The sequence below is a fragment of the Phaethon aethereus genome (assembly GCF_964289735.1).
Source record: "Phaethon aethereus genome assembly, chromosome: 18".
Classification (NCBI taxonomy): domain Eukaryota; kingdom Metazoa; phylum Chordata; class Aves; order Phaethontiformes; family Phaethontidae; genus Phaethon; species Phaethon aethereus.
In genome coordinates this window covers 13,270,272-13,295,397 of record NC_138594.1, presented here as the reverse complement: position 1 = coordinate 13,295,397, position 25,126 = coordinate 13,270,272, and the positions used below count along the sequence as shown (strand labels likewise).

The 25,126-nt window shown below is 56.4% G+C and overlaps 2 protein-coding genes across 3 annotated transcripts in view; both read left to right on the top strand.

Annotated features, from left to right (window-relative positions):
- The window catches only part of RPTOR (regulatory associated protein of MTOR complex 1), a gene marked incomplete at its 5' end in the record, with an annotated part of 156,046 nt that extends 150,636 nt beyond the window's left edge, over window positions 1-5,410 (top strand). For both annotated transcript variants that reach the window (XM_082008349.1, XM_082008348.1), the window contains 3 exons: window positions 2,468-2,584; window positions 3,185-3,314; window positions 4,855-5,410. In XM_082008349.1, coding sequence (XP_081864475.1) covers window positions 2,468-2,584; window positions 3,185-3,314; window positions 4,855-4,923 — 316 coding nt within the window. In that variant the 3' untranslated portion in view covers window positions 4,924-5,410. The remainder of the gene's footprint in view (window positions 1-2,467; window positions 2,585-3,184; window positions 3,315-4,854) is intronic.
- Window positions 5,411-9,036: 3,626 nt separating this feature from the next.
- CHMP6 (charged multivesicular body protein 6) lies at window positions 9,037-13,853 on the top strand (the record flags this gene model as incomplete). The annotated part of the gene is made up of 8 exons (XM_082008347.1): window positions 9,037-9,099; window positions 9,518-9,627; window positions 10,185-10,272; window positions 10,880-10,966; window positions 11,086-11,151; window positions 11,429-11,509; window positions 12,242-12,296; window positions 13,801-13,853. 8 exons carry the CDS (start codon window positions 9,037-9,039, stop codon window positions 13,851-13,853), a joined length of 603 nt encoding a protein of 200 aa, XP_081864473.1.
- Window positions 13,854-25,126: the final 11,273 nt, after the last annotated feature.

Sequence of the window (25,126 nt, the reverse complement as noted above, 5' to 3'; positions counted from 1 at the left end):
TTGGAAGCCTGTCAGTGAGGTTTGAGAGTAAACAAGAAGGCATCTTTGCTGAAGTCTCTGTCAGGAGGCATGTGAGGGAGGAATCGAATGAACCAGAGACCTAAGCTAGATACAGTATATCTTACGGTTTTTCTTCTTTATTGCCAGCGTCTTCATGGGGTCATATGAGAGAACATGAGAAGGAAGGTTGATGTTGCATCTGTTGGGCATATTGCTGCGCAGGATTACTTTGCTGTCTAGCAGTTTTCTACACATAAATCCATTTCTGCTGCCTGGTAAATACTGCGGAGAGAGCAGCATATACTTATTTGGCCATTAAAGAACAGCAGAATATAATTTATTGTCATAAAGCCACTATTTGCACACAAAGAGGCTCTTTCTCTTGATTACAAAGTGAGAACAAAACATAATTTTCTGGGATTCAGAACATTCCTGATGTGGGGGATGGGCCAGCAAAAATGTATTAAGATTTTCAGAAAGGGGATTATGTGATGCAGCTACCAGATTTGTCGAGCTCACATATTAGAGTTTTTAATCTTCCCTTCTGTAATCTCCTTCAACAGTCCCAGGGGTCAGGCCTGTACAGCCTGGGTCTGAAGGCTCATTTTTTCCCTCTTCTCAGTGCCCTTCTGAACACATGGTGCTTTCTCTCGGGATCGAAGAGGTACAAGAAAATGTTGTACTTCAAAAGACAGATCTGGTCTCATCCCAGAGGGACTCTGTTTGTTGAGACAAGCCACCTTGCTCTCAGTTTCTCCCAGTTCACTCTCTTCAGCTGACAGCAAGATCCAAGAAAAACAAATGTTAGGAGGTCTTGGTGTAACTATTTCCCAAAAAACCTGAAGGCGTTGTATTGCTCATAGAGCAGTTCTCTGAACCTCAGAGAAGCTTCTTCTCTGGACCAGAGGCAGGAGTTCGTAACACAGGACTGGTGACTAAGCCAGACCCCGCGGCTCGTGATGGCTTGGCGCTGGCTCACCACGTGGTACTGCGTTCAGCCGCTTTGGTCTGTGCGCTAGTGCCGCCACAGTGCTTCTCATCAACCATCAGGTCTGCTTTATCAAGCTGACAGTGTTGCTAGAAAAGGTCCTTAAACTCCTCCTGAATATCCTGGTTTAGTAGCTTAGCTGTTGTTGACTTTTTGTTGCCTGTTGTTTTTCAACTGGGATGTGTTTTCCTACGTAGCCCCTCATCACAGAAATTTACTTCCATTTTAAAGCCCTTGCATGTTCTTCCAATACATTCGGAACCATTTTCGAGTCTTATTAAGGTTCAAAGCTTTAAATGAATTTACTGGATATTTGATCCCTTTCAGACAATATTTCCATCCAGTCTTTAGGATCTAAATCGACCACAAGTTTAATTTGTCTTGAATTTAATTATGTGGCAGCTGGAGTTGCAGCTTCTTGTAATGATATAAGTAATCCCCTGTAACAGGCATTTGATCAGTGTTAGATACGCCAGAGGTAAAGAAACCGAAGGCATTATGCTTCTTAATGCCTTTGTTGTTCTTAGCTCTGTAGGGCAGTTCACAGTTGTATGTCCGTCAGTGACTTGGAAAAAAAACCACAACACTTTAAAAGCTGTGGTGCCAAAAGCCTTACTGCTGCCGGCAGAGTAAGATCGGATGAGTTGACTTTGAATTTAATTTCCACAAGAGACTTTTCTGTTTGTCTTCCTCTACATCAGTCGGCCAGTCTCTTAATCTCTTACAAGGAGCTCAGAAGAGCAGATGTACCATAGCAAAATCCTCAGTCCTCACTTCCAGGGCTGTAGGAAAAGATGGACCCTCTTCACATCTAACAGGCGTGATTCTACTGATGTATTTCAGAGAAATCACTTAACAACGAGAAATCATTTGTGTTTGAAAGGTGCTTGATCTAATAAGTACGGTATCTTGCCATTGCCACTATTGCTTTCCCACCCTCTCTTCCCTGACAAAGTCATCAATAGGATTGACACATCGCCTGAGCGTTAGCAGGGTCTGTTACGCCTGGTCCACGGGGTACTTTGGACAGCGAGGACTCGTGCATCTGTGGCCATAATTTGGCATAATGGATGGTACCAGCAGATCCCATCTGGTTTGAGTTTTCTAATACAATTTCCTACTGTGAAAAGGAGCAGGAATTTGGGTCTGACATGCAGCTTGGTGTATTGAGTATGACATAACAGTAAAGGCACTTACACTCAGCGATGAGCTGTAAGCGATAGAAGTAGTAATGGATCACTCGTGAGGGCAGAGGCAGAGCTGTTTGCACAGCACTTAATGCGTCGTGGATGGTACCGAGTATAAGTGACATCAGTGGGAATTCAGCCATACTGACGGAGGAGGCCAGGGTGCGTGTCCTCTCTATCCTAATTTTCTGATGGAGGTGGTCAGCTCACAGACAGGCGTATGGCTTGAGTTCCTGGGCTTTGGGATCTGGTTTGGGAACAGCCTGATGTTGTGAAACTCTTGTGTTGGCAGTGTAAATGGAGACGTGCGCTTCTTTGACCCCCGGATGCCAGAGTCTATGAAGGTCCTTCAGATAGTCAAAGGGCTGACGGCCCTTGACATTCACCCACAAGCAAACCTCTTTGCATGGTAAGTTCTAGTTTCATCTCCTGCACCCTTGGGGTGGACGGAGAGGGCAATTTGGCTCTGCAGACATCATTCATGGGTTTTTGTTAGTTTTTTTATTTGTTTAAACCTCACCACAAACAGTTCAGCTTCTTTCCTATGTCTGCAGCTCACGAATTTTATCCTTTACATGCATTAATAAAACCTCTGCGCTGGTGACTTAGTGATGGTGTGCGGTTTTACCCTCCTATGTCAGATCCCCGTTCAAAGTCAGCGTGTGTATTTTTGGCTTCTGAGTGGGGACCAGGACCTGCTCCGCAGCCACGTATCCTGGAGATGGTTGGGGGATCTGCTCTCGGGGTGTGTGTGCATCAGCTCTTCATGTTTTCTGTCTCAGTCCTGCAGTGTAACAGGTAACTGTGGTTAAAGCCTTTCTGGAAATATCTCTGTGCTGAGGTTGCCATGGTACAGTTAAAGTCAGTCTCCTCGCCTTTACAAGAACTCGTTGCACACTAGTCTGACGAACAGCTCAGTTGACACAGCTGAAAAGGGGGCTGTCGGCAACAATATTGTTATTACCACAGGCATTCTCGGTGACACCATGTTCTCCTCATTCCCTTCCAGTGGCTCAATGAATCAGTTCACTGCAATCTACAATGGAAGTGGGGAGCTGATCAACAATATCAAATACTACGATGGTTTTATGGGACAAAGAGTTGGGGCCATCAGCTGCCTGGCTTTCCATCCTCACTGGGTCTGTATTCTTTCTTTTTGGGTTTTGGAATTTGCATTTCTTGGTTAATGTCTGTGTTGAAAGAGAGAAAGGCACAGAGACTCCTCTGGCACAGAGAGGTGCTGCCCCAACCTCGTCTTCTGAGGATGCTTTGAGCCCCAGGTCCTTCGGTGTCCTCCGAGCTGTTGCAGACGACCACGCTGGCAGTGCTGCCGCTGCACTGGTTTGTGATGTGCACCTACCACTAGAACAGGACTGCCAAGGGCTGAGCCCTTTTTACTTGTGGATCAACTTGATATACGGTTCCCATTTCTTCCCATCACTCTGGGACTGCAGCCTGGCTTAGCTCTGTAATTCTTGCCACAGAAGTTGTCCAAGGTGAATTTGCCTGGAGCTGACTGGAGAGGTGCAGTCTCTCACTTCAGCACATAAAACTTTATGTGCTTACTTATTCCGTGGCTCTTCTCTTTCAGACGGTAGGCTCACCCTTGAGGCTCGGGGGCTGCTTTTACGCCGCCTTATGTAAGGCTTGAGGAAGACCTGATGCTGTGCAGAAGAAAAAATGCACTTCAGAAAAATGAGAGAACTGCAAAAATTAAAGGCATAAGCTGATAAAGTCTAGAATGAATCAGAGTCAAAAGGAAATTCTGGAATATGTCACAGCTGAGGTGGCTCTGCAGTAGTCGTTAGAAAGAGAATCTGGTTGCTACTTAATTAGGAGGCAGGTGCCCATCTGCGTTATGGACTTCTGCTCACCCAGAGACGAGCATAAATGAAGGAGATTGAGAGCCTAAGAAAACAATGTGAATGGATAGGAAAAACAGGAGGAGGTTAAAGGCGGCATTTAGACAGAGAGTTATTTTAGAAACCTGCAGATCGGAACGCAAATATTTAATGTGTAATGGGAAAGAGCAGTGGGAATGATAAAGGGCCTGGTGGAGAGAAGAGCTGTGCTATGCTGTGATTTGGTATTAGCTGGGCAGGGAGAGGGAAGGCAGCTTTCCTGTCTAGGTTATACGCATTTTGCATCCTGAAGATACCAAGGTTAAAGGAAAGCTGCTCTCCCCCTCGGTTTTGAAAAGCTGCTCGCAGAAAGCTGAACAGCGATTCCGCTGTCTACAGTTTGGGGGACGGAGAAAGAAGAGGCTAATCATTGGCAATGTTTTGCTTTTTAAATAAGCAAACAAACAAAGCCATGTCCAGCCTGGGTCTCCACAGCTGGAATTGTTCCTGGGCCTCTCAGTGGAGGGAATGCTAATTTTCAGTCCAAGCGACTGTTCCTAACTAGCAGATTTGCAGTCATTTAGAAAAATTATGTTAGCGGTTGGCGACTAATAGTCGCCATAATTTTTCCCTCCGGCTGCAATGGGCATATAACTCGCTGAGACAATGTAGGTGCTGGCAGAAATGTCGTCAGAGCTGCGTTGGCAGATGCACTTAAGAGCTTTCGAGCATCTGGGTGTTACTGCTGAAAATGTCGACCGTTACCATTTTGCCTGTGATGTGCCTCTCATTACTGCATGACACCTGTACGTTTCTCCCCAATTTGCTCTTCCCACAGCCTCATCTGGCAGTCGGAAGCAATGACTACTACATCTCGGTGTACTCAGTGGAGAAGCGGATCAGATAACGGCTCGTGGCAGCGGCACTGGAGAAGGGAGTCCCAGCGGGCAGGGCCATGTCTCCCCCGTAATGTACATAGTGAAATTATCGACTTGAATGTTTAGTGTTGGCTGCTGCTGCAACCCATAACTTGAACATTTTTTTTCTGACTTAGCTACTGATGATTTTGACAAGGGGAAGAGAGACAATCTCCTTTTTTGATTTTGTTTTTTGGGTTTTTTTCCAGCTATATCCTCTAAAATTTTGTTTCCAGTGGTTGGCTTCTCTGTTAGAAACACGGCTCCTGAGCTTGGAAGGACTGGATGAGGCAATACCCTTGAAAAGGGCTTTCTGTTCTAGTCTTTGTTTCTTCATTTTGCTGGAGCGTAGGTTGCTTTAAGGACTGAGGTCAGGACTCACCTACAGCTCTGTGCGTTCAACCAGACCGCGGGACCCCTCCAGCTGCTGCCTACCCCGTGCCAAACAGCAATTCCTCCGACGGGGCAGCGAGATCAGAGCTGTCCATCTGCAGAACAACATACGTGCTCCTGCACTGCCTGAGCATGGGCGAGGGAGGCAGGAAAGCATCTCCTCTGCATGAACCTTGTCCTCTGCAGCGTCCTCTCCAGTGGAAGCAGAGACAGAAAGTGGCATGGTGGCAAGGGGAGGCAGGGATCCTGAGGAAAGGGGCTTGAGGAGATGGCAGGAGCAGAGCAGGATGCCCCCGTACTGTAAGGTTGCACATACAGGAAGAAGAAGGAAAAAGGAAACGGACATCTCTAATGTCCCAACAAGCCTGGAGCAAGTCACTCATGTAACCACTTTCCACCCAAGCATACGGTGCTGGTGGGGAGGTCTGGGGTATCTCAGTCACTGTTACTTCTGCAGTCACTGTCCTTCTGCTCACAGTGAACTCCACAAACACGTTTGACAGCGTGGGAGCTCTGCCCAGCCAGCGAGGGAGGCTCCAGGGTCAAGCCACGGGCTTCTGTCTCGCTCCGGTGTGCTAATATTCAGCGAGGTGATGGTCAGGAGAATTTGCACGCTTGCTGCCGTGTGTATGCAGCTGCACACATTGTGTGGACGTGGCTGTGGCTTGTTTGTCCCTGCAGAACTGGGCGTGTAACCACACGTGGTCTGAGCACAAGAGAATCACTAAAGGGGGAGAAGACAGCAGGTCATCCTGCTTTGAGCAAAACGGCTTTGTCCCAGCTGTCTAGGGGAAAGCCTGCTCCATCTTCCGCACCTTCCACAGCTGAATAATGAATGTTTCTGTCCCTTGAAGCCCATGACGGGTCTGGAGATGGGTGTGGGGAAGGGGTAGGCAAAGCCGAAGGGCAGGTTCCTTTCAAGTGGTTGCTGCCGAGGTGCAATTTAGCTGGCTAAGAACAGAACTGGCACTGTGCAAAAATGACTGCAGCGACAAACGTTGACCTGCTGAGTCCAGAAGTCCCATTTTTCTTCCAGCCGCTATCACGGGGTCTGCAAGCTCCCAGCAAACTCTGCCAGTGATGAGGCCGACAGTGAAGGAAGTATTAACGAGGGAAGGAGTGAGAATCATTCTCTCCCTGTGCGGATAGTGCCTTCACCTCTGCCATGGTGCCTGCGGAGTGCGTCTGAGCTGTCACTGCTCCTCATACACCAGATGATCTTGTTTCCTCTATGTGTTGGGGCAGCTGGGCCATGCAGGGGTCGTGGAGTTGGCCCGCTGGCTGTCGCAGGCTTGCTGCAGGGAAGCCAAATGTGAAGTGCCGTACGCACGTCTGGATACTGGTGTCACTGGGGGTCCCTGCACCGTGGAGGTGGAGCAGGTGCCAGGGGCTGGGTGCCGTGTCCTTGCCCTGGGCACTGTTGCCGTCCCCCCTGTGGCAAGGAGGCCGAGGGCCACTTCGCAGGATGACGAATGAAAGGCTTTAACCTTAAGAAAATCTACTTAAAAGTCCACTTTTGAGTTACCAAAAGTTAATTATGGTCTAAGAGAGCTGTGCCTCTTCCCGACCCGCTGAGCGGCTCCTGTGCTGCTGCGGTGTCGGTCCCAGCGGTACGCATCTCCTCCGCCCTGCCCACGCCAGGGGCCGACGAAGGGCCGGCAAGCATGGAGCCGGAGTTTGGGATCTACACATAACCGATTAACATACACAGCTTAAAAAAAAAACAACCACAAACGATAGGTTTTTAACTTATATCAGTGTACTCATTAAAGGAATGAGAAATACCTGGCAAAATGCGAAGGTGCGTGGTGGGAAGCCGCTGCTCCTTGCCAGCGCTCCCCGGTGCCAGCCAGCCCCTGCGGCCAGGAGGTGGGTTTTTAACTAACTCGGCCTGTTTAGCTTTCATCTAAGCGTGTGCGTGTGTGGGCTGTATTATCACAGGTCTGATGCAGAGATTCAATCATGAAGTTTAACCGAGGATCTGGAGAGCATCCTACCTAAAAGTTCACTTATCTCTATTTATTTTACAAAAAAAAAAAAAAATCACACAATTGTAATGTGAGAGTAAAACAATTACAAACAAATTAATGGTTAATAAAAAATAAATGCAGAAACACTTCCCAGCCTGAGGATCATTTCCTGGGACAGAAATGGGGAAAGGACACAGCTGTGGCCCAAGGGGAACCAAGTTAAATTTTAGGTGAACACGCTCTGTGATTCAGGGCAGTTTCCCCACCAAGAAGAGGCCGGTTGCACGGGGAGATCCTGGGTGAAAGACACTTGTCCAAGCCCAGGTCACTGCTGCAGAAGTTGAGCAGAAACGGAGCGTTTCTACTTTGTGGCTCCGAATCCCCACCAGTGCCGCACGTTCCCATTCTGGTGCCAGCGGTGACAGTACAGGGGGCTGGGGGCTCTCTCCCGGCTGGACCTGGAGCTCGGAGACTTCAGGAGGGGGCAAGGGTGGGCAAGAGGAGCCGTTGGGTCAACCATCAGGGCCAGTGAGAGGTGGGTTGTGTCCCAGCTGCCCCTCAGGGTGACAACCACCGCTGTGCTGGGCTGCCTGGGCAGCGGCATCCGCGGGGCTCAGCATCGCTGGGGCCATGGCACTGGGAACCGCCTTCTACACGGTTTTATTTCAATTATTTCCCACCTCAACCCTGCTGCCACTCTGCAGGAGGGCGGTTTGTTTGTGGCAGCAGCATGGAAGCGAAGGCTGACTGGTCTCTAATCACCTTCTCCAGAGGCAAAACCATAATTAGGGGCGCAGGGCGAGCGGTTGGGTGATCTAGTGTGGAAGTGCAGCAGGGAGAAAGGCATTTTTTGGCACTTCACCTCGCAGACCCCAGTTGTTCAGCGAGCGTTGATCACCGTGGGGAGCGCCGTATTGCGGGCGCAGCGCCTCCAAAAATAACCACGACCGGACCGGGCAGTCGTGGGGTGGCTGGGGGGCACAGCGGCCGCGCTGGCTCTTCCTCCGGGCAAAGGCTGCGAGCTGGTTGTGGTTGAGCTGTGGAACAGGACGGGAAGGGAGAGCAGGGATGGCTCTGGATACGGGAGCGGCGCGGGGCAGGATTCCCACCCGTGGGGCTGGGGGCTACCGAAGGGCTCGGTGCAGCCCGCGGAGCCGCCGTGCCCTCGGCGTGAGTCCCCGGTGCCCGTGGGCCCAATAAAGTGGAGGTCACAGCCACCGCCGCGGCCTGTCCCGGCCCGCAGCTGCCCCGCCTCTCCCCGCCATCAGGCCTTTGAGGTGGGGCCACGTCCACTTCTGCCCAACCGCCCCCAGGGACCCGAAACCCCCGGGCAGCGCCGGCGCCTCAACCCTGCGGGGGCACGAGCGGCCGGGGGTCTGCACTCGTCACCACCCCACAGCCCTGCAGCTGCCCCTGCCCCATCGCATCTCCTGCAGGGCCCCAGTGCCCCCCCTCTGCCCTATAGCACCCCACCTCCGGCAGCGCCCCATCCCCATACCGCTCCATCTCCTGCTCCCTACACCCCCCCCGCAGCCCCCCCTCCCCCGCAGCCCCCCGTACCCCGCCCCTTCCCGCCGCGCCCCCATAGCGCCCCCTGGCGGCCCGCGCCCTCCCCTACGCCGCGCGCTCCTTCGCCTTCGCGTTTTGCCGGGCCGGGGCCTGCGCGGCCGCCGTCGGGGGGCGGGGCCGGGGCGGGGCGGCCGTGCCGCCCGGGGCAGGAGCGGCGGCGGCGGCGGGGCCATGGGGAACCTCTTCGGGCGGAAGCGGCGGAGCCGCGTCACCGAGCAGGACAAGGCGGTGCTGGTAAGCGCGGCGGCGGGCCCGGCCCGGCGGGGCGGCCTGCGGGAGCCCTCGCCGCGGAACGGAACGGAGCGGAGCGGGGCCGCGGGGGGGGCCGGGCCCAGCTGGGGCAGCGCCGGCGCCTTTCCCTGCGCAGGGAACGGCAGAGCCGCTGGCCCCGGGGCGGGGGGCTCGCAGAAAACGGCGGGGGCGAGGCCGGGGGGTCGTGTCGCTGTAGACGACGACGGCGGCGGCGACGGCTGCTGCTGCTGGTGTCGCCCCGGGGTTTGCTGGTGCTGGTGTCCCCCGGTGACGGGCGGGGAGGACCGGGCCTGGGTAGGGGCTGGCGCCGCCCGGGCCTGGCGGGGTGCGGGAGCCCTCAGGGCGCGACTTGTGACGGGGTCTGTCCGTCCGTCTCTCCCTCCCTCCCTCTCTCCTTCAGCAACTGAAGCAGCAGCGGGACAAACTGAAGCAGTACCAGAAGCGGATCAGCGGAGCCCTGGAGCGGGAGCGAGCGCTGGCCCGGCAGCTGCTGAAAGAGGGCAAGAAAGAGTGAGTGGGGAGGGGTCGCCTCCGCCCGGGGCGCGAAGCGCGGCGGCGTCTTCCTGGGGAGGAAGAATGACCGAATCGTGGGCGCTGATGAGCTGCGGAGGCTTTTGCAGGTTGTTTCAGGAAGGAAGTGTCGTTTAGAGTCTCTCAGTTACAACCAGGAGAGGCTGCCTGTGTTCCAGCGCTGGTGCTAAAGCAGCTCTTCGAAGAGTCGTTCTCTTCGCCGCGGAGCATCAGTGCCCATCTCTGACGCCTTGTTTTGAGTGTGTGTCGTAAGCCTTTTGTGTGAGGAACTCATTTTGCGTTGCTACAGCACAGCTGGCCCAATGCAGTCCTAATCCACAACACATATACCTGAATTTTCAGGTACCAGATAGCAAACTTATGGTTAATTTGCTCATCCTTATTCTTCACAGGAGCAGTTCAGAGATGTCATTTAGTTTGCACGTGGTTTTTCTTTTCCTCTTTTGGAAAAAGCACAGAATTTGGCTTTGATGTGGTTGTTTTAAGCTTATTTCCTTTCATCTGTGCTGAGTTTTTCTCCTTCTGTTTTCCTTCAGAAAAGCCGTGCTCTTGCTAAAGAAGAAGCGTTACCAGGAGCAACTTCTAGATAAAACAGAAAACCAAATCAGCAACTTGGAGCGGATGGTAAGCGAGCATCAGTCGCTGTATACTGCAAGTCGCCCGCTGTGTGCTTGGTATAAGTCTTTTTTCTGGGGTCGGTGTTCCTGTTGGTTGCGTGGAATCCTATTTTAACTGTCGAGTCTTAACGGGGGTTTAGTCCTCTGTCCGGAGGGCGGGTGTGTCTGAGATCATACATATCCCCTGACTTCCATCAAGACCCAGGTGGTGGGTGTGTTTTGAGTCTGCAGTGCGGGTTACGTATGAAATAACGTGTTTTGTAAATTAGTAGAACTTTAGTCACGGTGTGGACAGCTGCAGTAGAAACTTCCTCGGGCTTGCCTCGGTACCTTGATTTTAGAAATGTACTTATTTGTTCTGGGGTGGCTGTGGAAACTGTGGCCTCAGCTTAGACTGTCCCCTAGAAAATCAGTTAGAGGGCTGCTGGATACGCTGGTGCAGCTAAGGCTTTTCTTGTGCACATTTCTTACTACTGGTGTAATTTAGTCCTCTGTTCACTAGACTCTTGACTGATTTCTCCTTGCAGTTTCTCTGGGGATGTTGGCAGTCTGTATCTGTTGAACGATGGCAATGTGGCAGCCTGTGATGTTTCCCCTTGTCTGTCCTGTTCCAGGTCCAGGATATTGAATTCACCCAGATTGAAATGAAGGTCATTGAGGGTCTGAAAATAGGCAATGAATGTCTGAACAAAATGCACCAGGTATGTGTGACCAAGTCAGCTGAGCACACTTTTGCCTTGGACTGGGCAGAGTCCTGGGTGTTTGTAGCAGTCTCCCCGCAGGCCTCAGTCACGCGTGGATTTTTGGTTCTTTTCTTCAGGTTATGTCAATAGAAGAAGTAGAAAGAATAATAGGTGAAACCCAAGACGCTGTGGAGTACCAGAGGGTACGTACTGCGTGCGTGAGTAGTGATGAGCAGAGACCGCCTGCCATACAGAATTCCTGTGACGTGCCCTGTGTTCCCAGCCTTATTTAAGAGGCAATCAGATCGGGAATTAAATCTCAGTTGCCTGCAGAAAAATTAGCTCTGTTAGTTTTCCAAGTACTATTTCACTGCCCGCTTAATTACTCTCCCGTGCACATGTACCATGGAGTACATGACTCTACAAGTCATAGAGCTGCTTCTGCTACACTGTTGTTGACCGGAATATGCCTTTTCTTAGCAAATAGATGAGATACTGGCTGGCAGCCTGACTGAGGAAGATGAAGATGCCATTCTAGAAGAATTAAACGCTATTACTCAGGTAGGACTAACCTGATGTTCTTGTAATTACTTTTAATCCACGCTTTCAGAAAGATGTTTGTAATTGGGAGGAAGGTACCTTTCCCTCACTCTCGATAGCTTAGCTTACTCTGCCAGAGCTCTCGATTACACCTGTTTGTGCCCAGTTATCAAAGCTCAGGCTAATTGCTCCACACGCCAGGGCCATTTAGAAATGGGATGCTTTCAAGTGTTGTTTGCTGTCTGTTACAGCCAGCTGACCTCTATTCTTACTGGGTATCTATTCCACTTCACTTCATGAAGATCTTGAAAGTCCTGGATCATGCTCAGATAACAGAAGTCAGTGTATGTTATCATCCCACCCATCTCTGTGGTGCCTGTGGCTGTTCCAAACACTGGCTTGGCTCCACTGTAGGAAACGTGCAGCCAGTGGAGAGTGAGGTGGAGAGGATCTGCAACTAGGATTGATTTTGAGGAGACTCATAGCTAATAGGGGGTCCTGTTAAGTTTCATTTAATAATAATAATAATAATAATAATAATTTTTAAAAGCCTTGTGCTCATTTGTTGGGCAGTACTGAAGCCCACAGCCCTTCCTGCAGTTCGGGGGGCAGATGTCAGTTTGTATGTGCGAAATCTCGTATATTATCACTCTGTTCCCAGGCAGTCTTTGCACAAAACCGTGGTGCAAGGGTCTGTGACTGCGGCTTGGTATATGGGGTATGTGTCATGTGTCATCTTTAATGTTCTTGCAGGAACAGATGGAGCTTCCAGAAGTTCCTTCTGAGCCACTCCCAGAAAAGATCCCAGGTACGCTTTCTCTGTATGCTCTGCAGCTTTGGTTTCTCATCCTTCTTCTCAGTTCCATGCGGTAGTCTGAGACCCTCTCCTGTTGTAAGAGGTGTCTGAGCAAATGGGAAAGAATATAAACTTTCTGTTTTAAAGCCCTGTTGATCTGGGCTACGCAGGCTTCCCCCACATGGCTCTGACAAATCCAGCTGACCCTTTACCATAAGAGGACCCAAGGCTCTAGTCTCTGTGTTCAGTTGGCATCTAGTCATTCCTTTTGAAGAGTTCCTTTTTTTTACATCTACTGTTCTTAAGTCGTGCCTTGTACCTGCTCTGAGACTGCCAGCTGCCTTGAAACGCCCAGTGTGTGTTCCATTGTGAAGCTCCATGAGGAACTCCTTTCTTGTGTCTCTGCTTGACTCAGACAAGACTTTCTCGCACGACACTCAAGCTGACCCCCTGCAAGTCATTGCAGTGTGCTGCTATGCAGGAGCAATTTTTTGTGACCACAGATATTAGAATTCACACTGCACAAAACTGGATTTCACCGAGGTTCGTGACTACTCGTAGCTCTTGTGACCTTGCTTCAGGTAACAACTAATTTTGAACCAGCTGGATAAGGATCGCCGGAGTCCCACAATTCCAGGACTGTCAGAGCGCGAGTTCTGCACGATTGATGCTACGTGCATGTTTGCTCCCGAGTGATCCGCAGCCCCAGCGGCAGGGTTTGTGCGACTGGGTGTGAAGAGGGAAGCGGGAGAGAGCTCAGGAAGCAGCGTGACCAAATGGGCGCTGTTGGCCTGGTGAGGCAGGAGTCTTCGCAGGGCATTACCAGACGTCTGTCCACACTGAAGAACTGAAAATGGAGCCTGCCCTTGGAGACAGGGAGGTAGAGCTGGACTCAGCTGGGTGCCAGAAGGCAAACTGGTAAAGAGTCTGTCTCCTGGGACAGCAGAACACTGAACCGTCGGTGGCAGAAGCTGGAATTCCCTGTTTATGGAAACCAGGAGCTGTAAGAAGCCATTTCTTCTGCGTGGAGTCCGCCCAGGAGAGATCTGGGGTGTGGAGAATGGGGCTGGTTTCTTTTTAGTGCTTGTTTACTAGTAAACGTGGATCAGATGTCATCTCTGTATGTTGCCAGCAGGATGGCCAAACAAAATACAAGCTGCCCTTGCTGCGTGCAGCTGACGGAGCCTTGTTGAGACTCACGTTGTCAGATCAAAGGGGTGAGGGGAAAAGCTTGTCTGCTCACTGCACTCGATCTGTGTCGCTGGGCTGGTGGCTAAAAACTAAAGTTGTGCTTGGTACATTCTGAAACTGTTTCAGTTCAAGTGCTGTGAAAAAGAGGGACATACTGCATATGTGGAATTACTTATCACAAACTTTTATTAGTTCAGGTGCTGTGCAAGCATTTGCTGCTCTACGGGGGAGTGGATTACGAGTCCTCTTTCTTCCACAGGAGATGAGATGACTTCAGGATATTTGTGTTCTCTGTTTCTGTAACGAGTTTCTGTTTCTTCCACAGAAGCGTCACCTGTCAAGAACAGGCCAAAACCAGAACTGGTGGCAGCATCTTAACTCCCACTTCTGGGGATTGCCCCACATAACTTTCACCCAGGACAGTTTGCCCTCCCGGCGTGTGCTGGGAACAAGCAATGCCTTGGCAGCATCCCAGCTGTGCTGGGCGGATTGTGGAGCAGGATTCCCTGTGCAAGGTGGGGAACCTCAGCTGATTATTGCTCTTGTATCAAGATTATTTTCTAGTGCTTTCTTTTTTTGTAACTTAAATTCTGAACTCACTCAGCTGCGCTGTCTCGGGATTAAACAACAACTCTCAAACTTCCAAAGCCAAATGCTTTCCTTAGGTTTGATTTCAGTGGTGAATCTGCCTTTGCTCTGACTGAATCCCCAGGAAGACCCACCCTCGACATGATCGTGTGTTTGAAACGGCCGTCCTGGGCATCGGGCTAGGCAAGAATGAACCCCTGCCCGCAGGAGCCCTCCGGACCACGCTGGTGTCTGCACTCCTCTTGGTCCCTTTGCTTTTCCTCTTCTCATTCTGTCTTTGGAAGGTCCTGCTGGTGTCTCTTGTCCTCGTGTAGGTCAGACTGGCTGGCATGCACAAGGCTCTGAAAGGGCACGGGCAGAGTGCAGGCAGCTGAGCTTGCGCAGGTAGCAACACCCATGCTACGTGTTGAAAACGGTTCTGTCAGCCTTGTGGAAAACCAGCTGACGCGTGAGGGTGTTCCATTTGAGCAAAGTTCAGAGTGATTGCTTGGCTTTGCCTTTGCTGGCAGCAGCGCTGACTCGGGGAGAGGCCCGATCTCCCGTGCGAGGTGAGGAGCTGGCCTCTCGCCGCGTGTGAGTCGGAGGCGGTCAGTAAAGATTCCCATCAGATCCCGCTCTGCCTGCCTCTGGTAATCCATGGTGCTGAGTGAGACCTGGGGTGACAGAAATCTGATGAGCCTCTTAAAATTACAGCAAGGAGTCATCCCTTGTTGGCTCTGCACCACCATCAAAGTTCACCTTTGCAACGTTCAGTTGGGTTGAGATCGATTCTGCTTCCGCTTGTCAGCTCGTATATGATGTTTACCCCTGCCTGACCTTTCCTGTCTCCAACCCTACGGGGGAACGTGAGGCTCATTCTGTACCAGACGTGAGGCAGGAAGCTTCTTAAATCAACACTCCAAAGACTCTGCTCAGTAAGTAGTTAGAGGTGAGAGCAGTTCCCTCTGAGCCTGCGCTGTGGAGGACGGTCTGGTGCTTGGCGTGGTGTAGCAGGGTGCTCGGGTCAGCACAATGATGGAGTGTTTGGAAAGCTGCCTGGCCAGCCAGGTGGTGGGCAGATTTAGCTGTTCTTGGAAGCAAGCTTACTTGCCAGCTTGCAGATGCTCTTCAGGACACTGCGGATCTTTATTATGTTCTTGAAGCTACAACCCTTAGTCCCTGTTTCTGGACAGCAGAAGAAGGACCAGAGGGTCCTGGAAGACTTCTAGTGACTGCCTTTGGGGTTATGTGATCTGGTGCTAGACAATAATAAGTAATCCCAGAGACTGTGCTGCTCTCCGTGTGGTGATGGGCCAGCAGCAACCAAGTCATGCTTCCTGTGTCATCTCCGTTTGTTACGTTCCAAAAACTGGCTGGGGCATCCTCGTCCTCCCCGAGGAGCGGGGCCTCAAGGCGCTTTGGAGTTGCCCCATTTTCAGTTCCGCTGCACGCTCGCTCAGTGTTCACAGCAAAGCTGAGGTCCCACAAGCCTTGGACTCCCGTTTGCTGAGCAGCACAACTTCTGCCAGCAACAGCTTTCTCTGAAACTGGCAGAGCGGGCTTAAAGCGGCCCTCGTGCCTATGCTGAACGCGCCCGTTCCCCCGGCCAGGGCTTGGGACAGCCAGCCCCCTCACCCAGCTCTCACAGCCGGAGCTGAGATGGGACAGGGCTGTCTCCTGTTCCACACTCCTGTGGGTGGTTTTTTCTCTAGGCAAGGCTTTGGTCTGCTCCGAGTTACCATCCTGGCTGTCTTGCAATGCACACTTTTTCCACCAGAGAGAGCCTTGTCTTCATCAGCACGGTGGTGTCTGTAGCGTTTTTGTGCAACGCATTTTCCTTCAAGGCTCCTTCAGTCCGTTGCTAGCCTGGTGTCGACTTGTTTAATTTTACCCTATTTAATTTGTGATTCATAGGAGTGAACGCTGGACTTTCCCAGTAAGGGCTTGGAGGGACCTTTCCTGGGAGCACAGCTTTTGCTGCTAGCTCTTTGCGCAAACCCTGTTAAAGAGGGTTGGCACACCTCGCCGCGGGCGAGGAGGGAGAGTGCCGCAGTCCCCGTGCTCCACTTTGCTTTCTCGTGAACGTCCTGGCAGCGAGAGAGACACAAGCAAACCATCCCCGGGAGGCTGCAGCGAGGCTGTGCCAGGTCCTGCCGGCCGGGGAGCTGAACGCCCTGGTGCTGGCTGCGCTCTCGCTCGGTGCTTTCCTTGGGTGGAGGCTGGTCCAGAGAGGGAGTGGGGTTAGTGCTGAAGGGGTTAATGCAGCTCCTTGCATTTGTTAATACAGTAAAGAGGCCATTTACTGAACTAACAGGAAAGTTTGGAGCAGATTGCCAGCAGCTTCCTCTTCTAGTCCCTGCACCAGATTGTACCATGTCTCCTTGAGAGAAGAGCCAGGAGTGGCGTGACCTTTGTGGTGTGCTGTAACAATAAACTGTTTCTAATGGTTTCACCGATTCCTCTTCTAGCCTCGTGTTTTCACAGTAAATGTTTTGGATGAGCAAGAGTTGCCCTCCTCCTCCCTCCCCTCTTACTCCCTGCTCCTGGGAGAGACGGGGGCAGGAAATTTCAGAACAGGCTCCATGTGGAACAGCAACAATCCTGGTTGCCTGGCTGGCCCCGGAAGGCTCCTCTGTAGCCGACAGCAGCCGTGCCCGGGCAGCCCTGGCGCGGCCCCTGAGCCAAGCGCCTGTGTGTTGCCTTGTTGCCTTGCTGCTGCGGGGGTAGAGCAGCCCCTGCCCGTCCCTCGACACCCACGGGCCCGGAGCGGCGCAGGGTCGGGCAGCCCACCACGGGCTCCCCAGAGGAACGGCTTCCAGGGGAAGAGGGCTCTCCTGGCAGGCTGGAGTAATGGGCTGGATCTTGGGCCAGGGAGCCCATCCTTGGGTTTGCAGTGAAGCTGAAAAGGGAGCTTTTTGCAAAAATTGCTCTGGAATTGTTGACAAGCTGAGTAATAAACAGTCTGCACCTGATGCTGGGCTCGCAGGGAGCGTGTGGCTCGGTCCGCATCACAGCAGCAGCTGTGTTGTCCTGGCCCTGGCTGGGTTGGGGTCTGATTTCCCCTCCCTCGGCAGGATTCTGGATGCTTCCAGCTCGGTGGGGTTGTCCAGCCGCCCAAGCAGCTAGCGCAGCCCCCCTGAGTGTGGCCGTCACCCCTCTTGGGTGGGCATGGTTCCTGAGGGCACCGTTTGCAGGAGCAGCACCCTCATGCAGCACCACCCTCGCGCTCGGTTCTGCCAGCGCGGGCGCAGGACGAGGGGCCCTTGGTGCTCGCTCGGGCCCCGGCCCTGCCAGAGGAGGTGCCGGGGGTTCCCGTGGCCCTGAGAAAGCAGCTGCGCCGCGTTTAACGCTGTTTAATTAACACTCCCTGTACTGGCTCAGCTTGGCAGCAGGGCGGGAACTGGCACCCCACAGTGCGAGCTGAGCACGGAGCTCCTCCAGCTGTGTTTTAGTTGGCCAGATGTTGAGTTAAGTAGAGGAGTGTCCTCCCTTGAAGAAAGTTGCTGAGGCAACATCGCTCGTTGCTAATTAAACTTTGGAGAATACGCACAACCTCACGCTGCTTCGTCTGCTGCTCCCACGCAGCGCCCGGCGCCCTCCCCGGTGCCGCCGGCCGTGGCACGGCCCTGGCCCCTTGCCGGAGGCACCGGAGGGGTTCGGGCCACCGGACACACACCAGGGCAAACCTGCCTGTAACAGACGCAGCACGTGCGAAGGTGACAGTGAATTTCAGTCCCTTGACCTTTACAGGAGCGGGTGATTTGTCACCTCTCCCGGAGTCTCTGTGGTACTTCCGACACGCCGCTCGGTGCTGGATCCAGCCACCGCGGCATTTAACGTGACCGGCGTGGCAATGCAGGATCCCCGCCCCGCGCAGGAGGCAGCGGCTGGGGGAAGGGGGAAGCTCCGCCGGGAGACGGCGCTGCCTTTTCCCCGCCGCCCCGCGCAGAGACGGTCCCGCTCCCCGGGAGCGCTGCCTGCGGCTGCCCTCGCCCCGGGGCCGGCACAGACCCTCCGCCCGCAACCGTCCCTGGGAACGGCGCGTGAGGCTGTGGGGGAGAGGGAATTACTGCCGGCGTTACGCAAGCGGCATTGCCTTTAAACGGGCTCGTATTCAACGTTGTCCAGGAGGCAGCGGAGCCGCTGAACGTCGGCGCCGTTCGTTCGTTCGCTCGCTGGGGCTTTGTTTCTCGTCCTGCAGCCGCCCCCGCCGCGCTCTGAATCGTCTAGAAGTTGGTTTGGGGCAAAGGCCTCCTTGCCGCCCCGACGGCCTGGGAGCTTCTCCCCCTCCTCGTTCAATGGCAGCGGCCCTTTCACTCGGTGTTTAATTAAACTGTGTAACGCAGCGACGCGGTGGCAGCGCCGTGGTGGTTTCTGTGCCAACACAGCTGGATGGCAGCGCTGCCTGCGGAGGGGCCGCCTGCACCCCAGCACGGCTGCACCCCGGCACGGCTGCACCCCCTGACTCTGCTGCACCCCTTGACATGGCTGCACCGCCGGCACGGCTGCACCCCCTAACTCGGCTGCACCCCCTGACATGGCTGCACCCCCCAGCATGGCTGCACCCCGGCACGGCTGCACCCCCTGACATGGCTGCACCCCCTGACTCAGCTGCACCCCCTGACATGGCTGCACCCCTTGACATGGCTGCACCCTCGGCACGGCTGCACCCCCTGACTCGGCTGCACCCCCTGACATGGCTGCACCCCCCAGCATGGCTGCACCCCGGCACGGCTGCACCCCCTGACATGGCTGCACCCCCCAGCATGGCTGCACCCTGACATGGCTGCAGCCCCCGGCATGGCTGCACCCTGACATGGCTGCACCCCAGCACGGCTGCACCCCCCAGCATGGCTGCACCCCGGCACGGCTGCACCCCCTGACATGGCTGCACCCCCCAGCATGGCTGCACCCTGACATGGCTGCACCCTCGGCATGGCTGCACCCCCTGACTCGGCTGCACCCCCTGACATGGCTGCACCCCCCAGCATGGCTGCACCCCGGCACGGCTGCACCCCCTGACATGGCTGCACCCCCCAGCATGGCTGCACCCTGACATGGCTGCAGCCCCCGGCATGGCTGCACCCTGACATGGCTGCACCCCGGCACGGCTGCACCCCAGCACGGCTGCACCCCCTGACTCGGCTGCACCCCCTGACATGGCTGCACCCCCCAGCATGGCTGCACCCCCCGGCACAGCTGCACCCTCTGACATGGCTGCACCCTCCGGCACGGCTGCACCCCCAGCACGGCTGCACCCCCTGACATGGCTGCACCCCCGGCACAGCTGCACCCTGGCATGGCTGCACCCTCTGGCACGGCTGCACCCCCTGACATGGCTGCACCCCCAGCACAGCTGCACCCCCGGCTGCCCCAAGTGTTTCCTGAAGGCCCCATGGAAAAAAAATGGTGAGATGAAAAGCCAAGGGGCACCGATTTGCCGCCCTTTTGTAGAACATAGAATCTTTGGGGCGGGAAAAGACCTTTAAGAACATCGAGTCCAACCATAAACCGAACGCTGCCAAGTCCACCCAAACGGTGTGTTTGGCACTGGTTCTGCTGGGGCTCGAACCATCTGGGTCCGGTTGCTTTTTGGCACCAGCGAGCTCAGAGCCGCGGCTGAGGCGCGGCACTGGGGGCACGGGGGGCACGGTGCCCCGGGCTCTGTAGCCGCGAGTGGCAGCCCTGGGGCAGAGCTGCCCCTGCAGCCCCGCTCGGTGCCCCCCCGGCAGCGGGTCTCAGCTCCCACCCTGCTGGGAACAACCTCGCTGCATCCTTTGTCCTCCACCCTCCCCGGCAAACACCGCGTCAGGACCAGGGGCTGCTTCGGAGAGGTTTGCAGTGGCCTCTTCCATTTTCCTTCTCCTCCTCTTCAGCGCTCTGCACCCCGAGCTCGCCCTGCCCCGCACAGGGGGGTGACCCGAGGGGCAGGGTGCTGCCCGCGCTCCGGGGTCGCGCTGGAAGCGTTCGGTTTTGCACACAAACCCTTGCAATGCCAACCCCCCCGGGCTGCACGCTCAGAACCGCGGGGAGTCAGCCATGGGCTCCTTCCTGCTCCCTGCTCACATTTTTTAAGCGGCCTGGTGTCACGCTGAGTCACCAGCGGAGAGATGGAAGAGGCTTGGGCAGAGAACAAGCCTGAGTTTTGATAGTTCAACTGTGGGAAAAAAAATCGGCGCAATTTCCTAATTAGAGCAGTGATGGGAACAAAGCAGGTTTGTTAGCGAGCTGCGCGGCTGAGTTCGGGAATGTGACCTTTGCTGGCTCTTAGTGCTAGACGGGAGCTTTCGGTGTACGGTGGTGCTTGGCAGTGGCTGGAATGCTTCAGCAGCGACTGCTCTGACGTGGGAGAGCCAGCACCTCACCTTCTGGGGGAGGCCAGACCCACTGCCGGGGTGGTGGCCAACGTGGAAGGAGCACTGGGAAACGGTGGCTGCCCCCGGGTCACCCTCCTTTGCTATTTCCCCCAAACATGGGCTGGTTTCCCTGCCCCGCAGTGGAATGTGGCTCCTCAGGTCGTCGGAGAAGCCGTGGACACGCGTTGGGTGTCCCTGCAGGGCCGTCGCTGCAAGGTGACTGCTGGTCCCCAGCCCTTGGCTGTCACCTGGCCGGCCCGGCCGCGGTACCGGCTGCGCTCGGCACGGGCTCCCAGCCACGCCGCGCCCGGGGCTGGAAGGAGTCACAGCCCGACAGCGTACGATTAATGAGCAAGAGGAGGAAGGGAGCGGAGACCAGTCCCAGGGCTGTGCCTGTGCCGTTGGAGCAGGAGCAGACGATGCTCCTGCGTGAGCCCATCCGTGCAGGAAGGCCGGAGATGCCGTGCCGGGAGCTGGGTGGCCTCGGGACTGGAAGGGGAGCGGTGAGAATTCACTGTCGGGTGCTTCAACCCCGAGGACCAGCGTTTGTGCCGCAGCCCGGGAGCTGGTTAAGGGCTGCGACAGCCTGACTGAGCCCATGGGACGTGGCGTGGAACAAGCAAGCGCGATCGAGGGTGCTGCGGGGCTGGGGCCTCGTACCAGCCCAGAGCAGCGCTGGCTTGAGGGAAGAGGTGACACTGGGCGGGGAGAGGGCAGGCGATGGGAGGGGGCCCGATCCCGTCCCTTCAGCCTCCTCTCTGTGAGCTGCCCCTCTGAAACCAAGGGGTCCTTCTCAGGCATGCGGGGACTGCGCAGGGTGGGCGGCAGCACCCAAAGGTCCCTGTGCAAGGCGTCGGCTGGAGGCGCTGCCCCGATGCAAAATCCCATCATGCCAGTTGTGCCAATCACATAAACTACTCCTGTTACTCAGAAGTATCCCCAGAGACGGCCGTAGCCATCTGTAATCCAGCGTCACTCGCCCACGGCAGCAGGAGCTGGGGCGGGTGAGGGGCGAGAGCAGCTCTGGGCTGCGCGGCGGCCTGGGAGCGAGGAGGAGCCACCGACCCCGGCGCCTTGCGGGGCTCCTCGGCGCACAGCACCGCTCCCCCACGCGCTCCCACCCCGCCGTGGCTTAGCAGAGGTTGGGTTTGCTGTTTTCTTTGAAGCTTCCGAGCCTCTCCCGGACCCCGCGGAAGGCAGCGCGGCCGGGGACCCGTCCGGCTCTCCCACGGCCGGTGCCAGCCCCGCTCCCCTCCCGCCGCCCCTTCTCCTCCTCCAGCAGCGACTGTCTCCCCCATCCTGCTCGGAGCCTCCGCTCCCTCCATCTTCCCAGTCCCCATCACGGCTCTCTGTGCCCGCAGCGCTTTGTTCTCCCACCCACTCCCTGTTTCCTCCGTCATTCGGGCTCCTCCCCGCGCTCGCTCTCCCCAGGAGCCTCCCGGGAGAGCCCGGGCTCCTCCGCGCCGGCTCCCCGTGCAGCCCAGGCCCATGGCACCGCTGCCAGAGCGGGCTGGCTCTGCCCGCGCCCTGCCCGCAGCCACCGCCCCGGGAGCTGGGAAGGGCGCAGGGGTCTGCAGGGGACACTCGAGCGGGTCTCCGTCCCCCCCAGCCGGGAGGTGGGAGCTCCGTGCCGCGCTCCGGGCACGCTGCCGCTTTGCCAGCGTCGTTTTAACCTGGCAGGCGGGCTGCGGCTTTGACCCTGGCAGCAAGAGCGTCACAGACACCGACAAAGCTCTGCCTTCTGCATCCCACCGGCTCGGAGGCTGCGGGAGCGGGGGGTCCCGGGGTCCGTCCCTACAGCTGCGCCGGCCAAGCGCTCCACCAGCGCCTGCCGCCGGCCCCCGCTCCCTCCCCGAGGCCACCACTTATTTTATTGCCATTAGTGACCCCGACGACGAGACCCGGCCCCGGCCGCAGCGCCCAGCCCAGGTTCCCTGCGGCCGGCGGAGAGGCCGGTGGTGGCAGAGCCGCCTTCCGACCCCCGGCTCGGCTCAGCCTGGCAGCCGCGTGCTCCGAGGCAGCGAGCAACGCGGATGAAGAGCTGCCGCGTCGCATCAGTGAGCAAAACGGTTCCCGGTAGACAAATACCTGGAAACAGCAACTTGCGCTGCTGGGAGTCTTGTTCAGATGCTGCTTCCAACAGGATTAGGGAGAACCTGCTCGGGACGATGCGGGGCCGGTTACTCCGCCGTGCCTCACGTTCCTCCTTCGTGAAACAAACCTGACCCGCTTTGCAAACCGCGGTGAGCCCTGCTCGGCAAAGTGCGCGGCAGCAGCTGGAAATCGCTGTCACCGCTCTTTCGGACTCAGTGCTGCGGCTCCCACCCAGTAAAATAAGAGCTCGAATTGTTCATCCTTTGCTAATTCGCAATAAATGGCTTTATTTGAGTTGCTGTTGGTGCTTGGGGGGATTTAACTGGCTGAGAGCTGGGGGCACAGGCAGGGAACCTCCAGTTTTTAAAAGTGACAGCTTTTAAGTCCTGGCCCTACAAAACGGAAGGTGTAAACTCGTGCGTGCCTCGAGGCAGCTCGGGGAGCGACATGCTGGAAGCGGCACGCTTGAAGCTGCACGCTCGACTTCGCGCGCTCGGGGACGTGGCGGTGGAGGGGCCGGCTCTCACCGGCGCAAACGGCAACGGGTACCGGCGAGGCACCGCAGCCGCTCTGGCCGGCATCCGGGTGAGCGACAGCCACGCTGCTGTGTTTGGGTGGGTGGCTCTGGGACCCGGGTACCGGTGTGGGGTTCACTGCCCCGGCTCCCATGGAGGTTAGTGAGGTGCTCAAAAAAAAGTGGGAGGCAGCCCGGCGTTGAGGAGGGGCCCCCCGCCCGCTCGGCAGCGAGCCGGGGAGGCAGGAGTCGGAGCGGAGCAGGGTGGGTGGGGGAAAAGCACGTCCTGCGCTTGTGGCTGGGTTGGTTTTGCTCAAACCCGTTGGGCTGATTCCCCCGTGACCCCCCAGATGTCAGAAAAATCACATTAAATTCATTTTAGAAATAAATAGCTCCTGGTGCAGCACGGAGAGGGTTCGCAGCTGACTGCGCAGCAGTACGTTCGGCCTCTGATGGGGAAGCCATCTGCCCGAGACAAAAAGTGCGGAAATTTCCTGGTAACCTCATTAAGAAGCCGGCACCGGCAGGTGCGCGCCCGCCCTGAGCATGCGGACCGCAGGCGTCGCCGAGCGGTGCTTGGTGTTATCCTTTCGGCTCAGTAGGTATCAAAAGGGCAGAGAAGCGAACGAAGGGCAGCGGGTGTCGGCCTGCGGGGCGGGTGCGCAGGGAGCGGGGCCGCCGGCGCTGGACGCGCTGGACGGGCGGCGGAGCTGGAGGCGGAGGCGGCGGCTTTGACCTGGTCCCGCTGCCTGCGAAGGCGCCCGTTCCCTGCTCAGCCTCTCCCCCTCGGGCACCATCCGCCTCCTCCCGAGGCGTCGGGGAGCGGGCGGCGGCTGCCCGGGGCCGTTGCCGGTGGCAGCTCCCCTCGGCTCGGGCCAGAGGTGGGGGAGGACGGCAGGAGCCGGGGGGCTGAGCCTCTCCCGCCTCCTCTCTGTACCAGCCGGTGCCTCGTCACGCTCCAAGCTACGAGGAGTTAAACCCCACCGTTATTTTTTCTCTCCTGTGGCACAGGAGGTTTTCCAGAGGTGCTGCGGCCGCGGCGGCTCCCGGCGCCTCTGCGCAGCGTCGCTTCGCCGTCCCTGGGCGCCCTGCGGCCGCCGCCCTCGCGCTGTCCCTCCCCGAGCGGCCGTCGCACCCGTGGGGTCGCACCCGTGGGTTCCCACCTCGCCGGAAGCCCAGCGGAGCTGTTGCCCGTCCCCGGCTGCCCCGTGCGGCCGCTGCCCTCGGCCGTCCCTGCCCCGGCACGGTGCTCGGGCCCTGCGCGACCTGGCCGGGAGAGCTGGCGTGACGCCACGCTGGTAATTAAGAAGGAATCTAATGAAACTTCGAAAATAGCACAATTTCCTCCCCACACCTGCAGCCGAGCGGGGTGGATTACATAAGTTGGTGTTGCCACAGCAACTTCGCTCCACCCGGGGCTGGAGGTGGCCGCGTGTGCCGATGTGCCGTCCCCCCGGGGAGAGACCCCGATTTTGCAAAGGGGAGAGTTTGCTCCGGGGGTGGGGATGGGTGCCAGCTCCGAGGCTGGCGAGGCCACCTCTGGGTCAGCGCAGGGCTGCCGCGTCTTTATCCCACCGGGGTTAAAGGTCTGGCACGGCAGCTTTCCCACGTTGCACCCACCGGGTTTTGCTCCTCCGGCACAGCCCCTGTGCTGGAAGGTCCCTGCTTTCCAAAGGGGCGCGCGAGACGTGCCGGGAGGTGCCGCGGGGATTTAGGTAACCCGTGAGGGACTCCGCCACCATGGTTACCCTGGGCACGCTCCAGCCGCCGCCGAGCCCGGGCAGTGAATCACCCTGACAAAAAGACAGCTAGCAACAACAACAGAAAAGAAAGGCAATCAAAGCAAATGCTACGGCACGAGGCAAAGGCAGGTTTCTCCTGCCACGAATTCCCAGGGTGCTCCAGGCGGCTGCGGGCACGGGCAGCACGGGCAGCACGGGCAGCACGGACCAGCCCCGGGCGGCCGTTGCCAGTCAAGAGTTTGTGACTCGGGAAAAGCCAGGGGCAACGATAATTTGGTAAATCTGCCTCTTAATGTGAGGATAAGAAATCACTGGCTGCTTCCGGCCAAAGACTCGCTTTGGGAGCAGAGGGGCACGGGGGAGAAAGGTTTTCGGCAC